This window comes from Chaetura pelagica, unplaced genomic scaffold (assembly GCF_000747805.2).
Source record: "Chaetura pelagica isolate M959 unplaced genomic scaffold, ChaPel_1.0 scaffold472, whole genome shotgun sequence".
NCBI classification, from domain to species: Eukaryota; Metazoa; Chordata; class Aves; order Apodiformes; family Apodidae; genus Chaetura; species Chaetura pelagica.
In genome coordinates this window covers 841824-851159 of record NW_009952566.1, presented here as the reverse complement: position 1 = coordinate 851159, position 9336 = coordinate 841824, and the positions used below count along the sequence as shown (strand labels likewise).

Below are 9336 nucleotides of genomic sequence, written 5' to 3'. Positions count from 1 at the left end.
TTCCCTACAGGAAGGAGGAAATAAAAACATTAATTTATCACTTCCAATCTAATAATGCTAAAATGGTAATAAGCATTTTCTACCAAGTTTAAAACAGTCTTCATTGTAAGATGTTGTCACTAATATATATTGGCCATGTTCACTCAGCCTCCATGTGCAAAGTTCATTAATGGTTTTTCTGTGCTCTCCAAAGCACCCTCAGCCTACACATACCAAGATGATAAGGAGCTATCTCACATATACATTTGAAAGTAAACCTATTAACCTAAACTTCCAAATTTTAATCAACAGCAATTACTTTTTAATGTACTGAAAAGTAGTTAGCTACTGGTTTACATAACACTATCCTTGGATTTGATATTTCCTGTAAAAGGTGTGAACACAAGAGGACAGCTGGGCCTTGTGGAAATTATCCACCAGTACATTCGTTATGATGAGATACACGAGGCAATTAATATCCTGAACACCATGAACTGGAACACCATGGGTCATCAGTGTTACATATGCTTGAGTGCCATCGTCAATCACCTTCTTAAACAAAAGCTGACACCAGACAGAGAAGGTAAGGGACTGATGGTATTTTTAATGTGTTTTTGTGGTGTCTTTTTAGTTCATATGTGGATTACGATGCTATATTTATTGACTTTGTAAAGAAGACAATAGTGAGAATCCAGGCAGTCAGCCAGACTGTGGTACTCAATAATCAAACATTGTATGTAGAGAAGTACTTTCAATAAAATTTGGATCAATGTGTTGATTGCAATTTAGTTCATTTGTATTGATAGTGATACTAAAATAATGCGTCTTTTACTATATATATGATATAGGCATGACTATACTATATAGCACTATCTTATATGTCCTGTAACTTTATTGTATTACATAAATTTAGCTTATGTTGCAGACTAACGTGTTCATATAGGATAGAAATGTTTGGTATATATCCATACTGAGACAGCACCAACTTAAGGAGGGATGTTTTCCTGCGACAGGGACAAGTGATTTCTGTATGGTTTTTAAGGTGCTTTTGAAGGTTCATTCTTTCATTACAAAATCCAAAGGCTTTAAATACACTATCCTCTGCTGCCTCCTTTAGGATTATAGCATTTGTCCTCACTGCAATATGCGGGCTCCCTGCAGTAGTAGCTGGGTTCCTTCACAAGAAATTATGAATTTTAGGTTCAGCCTTGTCTCTGCTGAAGCCTGGTGTGCTGCCTTCCTCTTATTTGCTATCAATCTTGAAACTCAATAGACTTCAAGATTTGAAGTGCCTTGATTTAGTGAAGGTGTTATCCTGCAGTCTAGCAGGCAGACAGCTGGGGACCAAGCATCTTTTGTGGCAAGAAAGAATACTTAGGATTCTGGTGTGTTTGATGATAGAAAAACTCCAAGGTGTTTGGAGTTGTGCTGCCAAGCCATCAGCTATTCCATTTTGGGGGATCTGATTTGAAAAAATCTCCGTGTTGCAAGCATAGTGTACTCGTTCTAAGTAAAATGTGCTTTTAAAAGGACCCATGAAAAGGGCTGGTTTCCAAACTCTTGTAAAAATATGCACATTATAAATAGATGTCTGTGTGTTTCCTCCCATGCAGCTTGCTAACACTGTTTACAGCAGATGGGATTTCATTCTGTCCAGGAGTTATTCTATATGAATCTAACAAATTTGGCATGGTAATTTCTTTTCTTTTTTATTAGCAAAACCCAGTGGGGGCTTTTATTTATAGCGGTGGGGCTGTTATCTTTGAGATCTTCATTCTGCCTTCAACATCAAGCTGGGATATCTAATGAATCTATAACTGTGCTAGTATTTACTCGTATTCCATGTACATTGAAATATTTCCGAAGTACAAAACAAGCTGTCAGGAAGACAGCAATGGCAAGAGAGCATGGCTTGTTTTTGCAAAGGTACTGCTGTATTCAATTTTAATCTCATTTGACTGCTGCTTTGAAAGAAAATACCTTTAAAGTTCAACTTATCTTCCTATCTAGGTTTAAAGTAACACAAAACCTAATTTACTAACAGTTTGCCTGTGTTTCTAACACAGTACTTTTAGCACATTTAATGCTATCAAACCTAATAAAACAAAATGTAACTATGCTTGGAAATAAAGAACCATTATCACTAAATACAGAAATGGCTAGTTTAAACAAGTGTTAGTAACAGCAAATCAATGAGATTTTGTCTGCCTAATGAGACAATAGGTTATACTTTGCTTTTAAGGCCCTCGCAAAATTCTGATTAGCAGTAGCAGTTGGCACATTCACTCTAAAAGGAGAACTTATATAGCAAATATATAGCAAATTCTCCCTGTTCTGCCTACAAGAACTTGTACTACATGTTAACTCTCAAGCAGAAGTCACATAATATAAACATTATTGATAATTTAAATTTCCTTTCAGCTAAGTCACAAATGTGTACCATGTATTTTATTGTATTATTTATAATTTCGTATTAAAAACCTGTAGAAAAATGCCTAAGAGGTCCAGCTGTGACATGTAGGCATCAGAAAGTATTGAAAATGGAGACAGTTTCTGTAACACAAGGGCTTTATTTTGTTGATTACAAGGGAGGTTATCCTGGTTCCCACCACTACGCACTACAGGAAAATCAAACCCTTGGGATTTCTAGGCCCTTTTATTTGAAGTTTTTCAATAACTGTTGGCTGAAGGAGGTTTCTTAGACCTCCAGGCCATCACAAGAAGGGCTCTTGTCACCTGCTGACCTAACACAATAATCCCTAAAAACCTGAAATTCCTTGCTGTTTGCCTAAGAGGACTAAGATGATTTGAGCTAATTGAGAGCTGATCTCTCCTGTATTACTCTTGTGAGTCACTTTTAATTGTACACTGCTGGTAAGAATTTGATGTATTATTTGATGTATTATTTGATGCAGTCTTCATACTTTTGACAGCTTTTGTTGCTCAAAGTCATTGTCAACTCTACCTCAAAGTGAAAGTTTATATGCACATTTATGTTTGTGCAATCTGTCATATTTTAATTTCATCTGTCCAACAATGACATCACATTTCATCAGCATCAGAGGAATTTGACTGACTGCAAACATGAGCAACCTGTTGTAATTGAAATGGTTTCACTTGTTTCATTGCTCCTGTGTTTGAACTCCACAGCACAGCTTGAGGCAAGCCTTGGAACCTTTTATGCTCCAACAAGACCCCTCTTGGATACCACCGTGCTGGAGTACAGGGACCCAATCAGCAGATATGCAAGAAGGTTTTTTCACCACCTGCTCAGGTGAATGACAGTTTCAGCATCTATCAACTTAAAATTAATTGCATATTTCAATAACTGCCTACTTTAATGTGGTTAACATTTTCCAAGAGGACCACCCCTGAAAAAAAATGCATTCATTGTTACTGTTTGTTTAACTTGCTCTTCATTCCTTTCAGGTACAGTATTGCAGATAAAATGCTATTCAGAGCTCTTCTATCATCAATACACTTAAAATGAATCACCTTTTCCCTTTTAGCTTGACAGAAAAATAGATAGCATGCTTCTTCAAGATTTATATTCACCAACTGCTTGCAGATTAAATATTGAAACAGCTCACAAACTTGGAGAAAACACCGAGTTTAAATAGATGCTAAAATGTAAATGAATGCTGCATGATCCAAGACACTTTTGCCTTTGCACCTAGCATTTTGTTATTCTCGTCCTCAAAGTTCTGATGTAGAAATTAATATGCCAAAAATTTTCATGAATTTTCAGAACCATTAAAATAAGAGAAAATTAAATATTACATTTGTCTGTAGATTATATTACATTAGAAAAGTCATTATACCAAATTTAGCTAGAATTTTTACTGCATTGGTTTATTGCTATATTTTTCCTTCATAATAAATGAATAGCCAAATTTTCATCAGTTATAAATATCAATAAACAGTAGTTTGACTTGCTTATGTGTTCAACCACAACTACAGCTGGAATATTCCCTCTAAGAATTATCCAGAGGGTCAAAATAAGGAGATACTGCCTTCTGTATGACACAGTGTTTGTAACACCTTGTTGAGGAGGAGTGTAGATGGATATAGTGAGAAGACTAGCAATGCACCTTTTTTTGGTGATTCATCCAGATTATATACGTTGTCTGCATATGCCAAGCTAGGAACTGCAGCTTACTTTGATAGTACAGTTTGCACTCCTTCCAAATCTTGAAGAGAAATATTTTATACTATCTTCTGCATTTTGAATCTGAGTAGGATCATCTTTCTGGTAAACAGGTCCATTCCAGTGGGCAAATTATTCTAAGTAGATGAATGCTCCACATATCTGCAAAATATGCACTAAACTTACACCATAGGTTTCTTAACAGATGTGGCTGAAATAGCAGGTACAGACTCTGCTTTTGCCTTTCTCCTATAAACCAGCAGGGAAGATCTGATGCTGCAGTGGCCAACTGTAGTGGCCGTAGGCCAGTTGCCTGCAGAGGACAGATGTGGAAAGAATGCCTCAGAGGTTGCTGAGAGGTGTTACTATAGTGCTTTTACATCTGCAAGGGAATGGTGTATTCCCTCTGACTCAGGATTGCTTCCAAGTGCTAGCAGGCATGCAGAGGCATGGGGCCCTGGCTGAGCTTTCAGCCCTTGGGGCTGCTGAACACAGCTCAGCTGAAAGACTGACTCAATCTCCCTAGCAAACAAGAAGCTTCAGTGTCAGAACCCTGCCTGGACTGTGTGGGACACAGAGAGGAGGTGTGCTGGAGGGTCTGCTTGTGTCGTTTGCCTCCACTTTAAAGCCAGTCTTGAACAATCTACTGTTGTGGCAGGTTTTGTAATAAATATGTGTTATTTTGCTGTTTCCCTATTGTCAAAGGGATTTGTGTTTAACTGAATCAAAATGATAGGATCATGTGATTGCTGCAGAACAGATGGTAATGCTTAAAGCTTATCTGAGAAGACATAATCTAAGTACAAAATGAAATGTTCAGAAATGGGAGATTTATCTGATAGAAAGCAAGGAAATTATGTCCACATCTGATCTTACTGTATAAAGTAGCTGTGCCTTAATTGGTGTTTATTTCTTTTTAGACATTTTCTTAAGTGACTAGAATGTTTTGAATGTAGGCTAAGCAGAGAGTACTACAGATTTGTTGGAGGAATGGTAAACCATGGTTCTGGGTAAGAGAATGCCATCTAAGTGTGATGCAATGTCTAGGAGAATCATAGGGAGGCACAACACTCACTAATTCTTTTGGGCACACAAAAGGTGCAATCACTGCTATTATATCCGCCTGTGAGGAGCCAGCAAGGCAAGCCACTTCTGCCAGCCTCTGCGTATTCCAACTGCATATTCTGAGCAGGAAGAAAAGTGAGGAGAAAACTGCTCTTCTCTCTTCAGCTCACCATATTATGCCCATTAGGACACTGAAAATGGAGTAGTTCTTCCACTACCTGTTTGTCAGATAGCTACTGTATCTGGGCATCAGTGAAGCTTTATTTTAGGTTAGCTATATGCTCTCTGTCTCAACGTTTGTTATTTGATGCATTCACTTTTTTAGCCTTATTCATCTAGCACTGAGTACTTGCAGACTAGTTACAAATAGTTAATGAATCTCTTCAGAGTGAGTTTGTGTTACCGCAGATGTGTTTGCATGACCAAACATGATGACTTGAATACAGATGCACTGTAAACTGTCAGTGCCAACTTGATGCAGCACCAGGGGACTTTTGTTGCTCTCTTGTGAGCATGAAGAAGCAAAAGCAGTGATCACTTTGTATCCCATTTCAGCAAGAAGTAGAGGAAACATAGCGCTTGCTAAATTACACGCACTGTATGGCTGATACTCAAAAACCACTTCTTGGAATAGAGTAATGGCTTCTGCATTTCCTCTGGGCTTCAGAGAAAGCAAGCAGCACATGCAGAGAAAGTGAAATCCAAGGACAAAGAGGTAAAACACAGGGAGAAACTCAGAAGTGAGGTAGGAAGAGTGGGGAAGGAGCAATAAGCAGCATGAGAGAAGGAGTTGGAGGTGAAGGACTAAAGGCAGTGATGGTGACGTAGAGAGTCCTGCAAAAGGACAGTGGGAGTACAGAGCAAAATGGAAGAAGAAAGCTTAGGGCGTGTGTAGTGGCCTATACAGGAGACCAGACATGTAAGGGATGGACAGGGAAGGGCGGAGCCTTTCATACAAGATTAAAACATTTCAGTGTTGCTAGATCTAAATCTGAAAAATGTTCATATAAACAAGTTTTCACCCCCCTCTCCAGCTTCCTTTGAATGCCCCACCAATATGCCTTAAGCCTTTTCTAGAAGGACCCACTCTTGGGAGAGAAATATTAATTCATTCTACATGCCGAGACAATCTTTGACCTGCCTGCTGAGTCTGCCAAAAAGGTGCCAGTTATTGTACTTTTTAAGATGTGAGTGTCTGCATTTACTAGAATTGAGAAATAGTTACATTTTCAGAAAGGCTATCCTCACCTAGTAATAATCATGTGCCAATGATTTTAATCTTTACTGTAGGCTGAAAACTTGTATATCCAGTTGCAAATAACTGGAGACATCCATTTTTACATTATCAGTGAGATTATAGGCTCACTATTTTTCTACCATCAAAGAGATCAGTTTCTAGAAAATACTGAATGCTGTGTTGGTAGCTTTCCTCTTTTCGGTATCAGGCATTTTAGAAAGAAGATGCTCCATCATTACTGGCTGAATTTCAAGTATGGGTTAGAAAATGATGCTGCAACCTGAGATGGGCCAAGGAACTCTGGCAGCACGATCGAAAAGGATCACGATTAGAAGGAATAAAAATGCTTTGCAACATACTTGACATAGCCTTGCTATTTGTATCCATCATTATAAAAGCTAAGTTCAGTTTCCATGAAAGTAGAAGTTTAGAGCTTTGCAGGTAAAGGCCCTGAATATGGTATATGGAATACCTCCAAAACCAGGCGTTCAGTATACAAACTTAAAATTAAAGGCCTCTTAATTATATGTCAGAGATCCATTACAACAGTATTTATGGAGCAAATAATTATTTTCACTTTAAATTCTTATCTATAATTAAAAAAACATAGGAACTGAATTACAAGTATAGAAATGTATATTAGGTGTTCCTTGGCGCTTGAGTAGCACTCCAGCATTTCATTGTGATGTCACTGCTAATAATAATACAATGCATTATATCATTATGTGCAATGTTGGGCAGAGGTGGATTTATTAGGAAGCCTTGGGTAGCTGTAACCCTCTTGCCCCCACCCTTTTGCTGAGCGCTGCCTACTGAGTATATTTGTGTCATGCAGGAGTGGCTGCACAACCTCCTGCCTCTGTGTAACAGCCTCATCTGGCCGTGTACAGAACATGGAATGGGATGGAATAGTTTTTCACTCGTTAACTACGGCATCTCTGAATCATGGCTTTGCTTCACTCTGATCAAGCATTCGTAAATTGTATTTGTCATATTTTCTAATGCATGAAATTATCTTGTTTGTTTGACACACACACACAGGCACAAACACACGTCTGCTCTGTTTTGTTCAAATTTTTCTGTCTCTGTCAGGCAGACAGTAAGTAACGTAGCTTGAGCTGGAGGTAAAGGGTGGGCTGGAAATTAAAGTATGCACTGCAGCTCAGGAGTTGTAGAGTTAGAATGCAGCCATAGCTCTGTGTTTCTGCAGTGCCCTTTCCTCCTTTGTAATTCCATTGTATTTGTGAATGTGCAATGGGATCTTTTTGCCTTTTTTTTTTCTAGATGGAAAAATACTAAATGCAAAACCATTTGGACTCTTCCATCTATAATTCTACTAAGAGAATGTAATTGGGTTTTTTTCCCCATAGTACAAATATGTTTCCCCACAAAGGAAAGCTTTGTTGTAAACAACATGATAGTGCATTTGCTTCTTTCAAGAGCAAAGTGCAGCACTGATCACATGCACTGGTAGAATTTTGGATGGGTTCATGAAAGATTCTCCTTTGTCTGAATCAAAAAATTAAAACCTCTGCCATGTTTTTACTGTTACTGTTTTTTCTCCTTCACAAATCCTCTCAGAAGTCTTGTCTACTCTTCTCAGTGTTCAATGTAAGATGCTACTGGTTGAATGCAAAGACGAATTTAGCTGCAGGTTGGGCAGAACATTCATAAAGGCCTATGACTTCACACACAGAGCTTGCTAGAGCTCCTTTGTAAATAAACACTCATAAAGGGGATAGGTGGTCAGTAGCATCAGAGGAGATCTGCTTCCAGCCAGTACTGATTTTTATGAACCACTTCACTGTTCAAGAGCTCTGAAGTGTACTGCTACACTACCTGACATGATGACTTGATACAGTCAGTTATTGCTTAAGTCCAAGACAGCCTTTGAAAAGTGAAAATAAAGCTCTTCCACCCTGCAGATACATCTCTTATGCAGTACTAACTACCCCTTGGTAAGCAGGTTCCCATATTGCTACACTGCCATCTGCAAAGCAGATACTCACTGTGAGTATTCCATACTAAATAGGACTCTAAATCAAAGGTGAGAAAATGCCTCAACTCCATAGCAATAGTACCCAATCCCACCTACTGCCAACTGTGTGGAACTGAGGGACAAAGTGAGCAAAGAGCTTTTATTATCCTTTTAAAGAACACCCTAAAAGTAGAATCTATAATTATATTGGTACATAGTGTGTCACAAAGTGTCTATAAACATTAATGATGACATGTTTCAGGACTAAGAATGTCTTTTATATTCGTAAGGTAACCTATTAGGCATTAAATTATGCCTTCAGATAAAATGACCACTGATGTCAGTCAGGTTCTCTATGGTGGCCACATGAACAGAATTCGTCTCTATGGGAGTAAGTTCAGTAGTGGCATTCTGACTAAAGTAGCACCTTCTGGAGAGGACTTTGAAGAGTCACTTTTTGTCATCTTGTGAGAACGATCAAAACCAAAGGTTTTCATATTACCATGAAATTGATAAATGAGATTTTCAATTGCTGTGATGGAACTGCACATGAAAAGATTCCCCTCGTCATGCTTCTTGACCTGTTTTACAAGCAAGAAATAAAGGCACCTATTTAATTAAACTAGATTATTTTTGCAGTTAAAGAGGTGAAATATCTTAGGAAAAGTTTAGAATATCTTTGCTTCGGCCCTTTGTTGCTAATGATTTGTTTTTTTCCTTAAATCAGCTCCACAACAGTTTTCAGTTTCACTCAGATGCTTTGATGGTATAGGAATGGCTCCAGGATTTAATTCTCTAGGGGTGATTACAATACAATACTGGGGGAGAGGGGAAAACAAATGACGTTACATAATTGCTTTAAAATAAAATCCCATAAAGATAAACCACAAGAAATCTCTGTCAGAGATGTGGGCAAGATTTTCTGCTGAA

At 38.1% G+C, this 9336-nt stretch overlaps 1 protein-coding gene across 1 annotated transcript in view; it reads left to right on the top strand.

Moving 5' to 3' along the window:
- The window catches only part of WDPCP (WD repeat containing planar cell polarity effector), a 109814-nt gene that overhangs the window by 38753 nt on the left and 61725 nt on the right, over positions 1-9336 (top strand). The window contains exons 10-11 of the mRNA XM_009993435.1: positions 374-562; positions 3130-3253. Coding sequence (XP_009991737.1) covers positions 374-562; positions 3130-3253 — 313 coding nt within the window. The remainder of the gene's footprint in view (positions 1-373; positions 563-3129; positions 3254-9336) is intronic.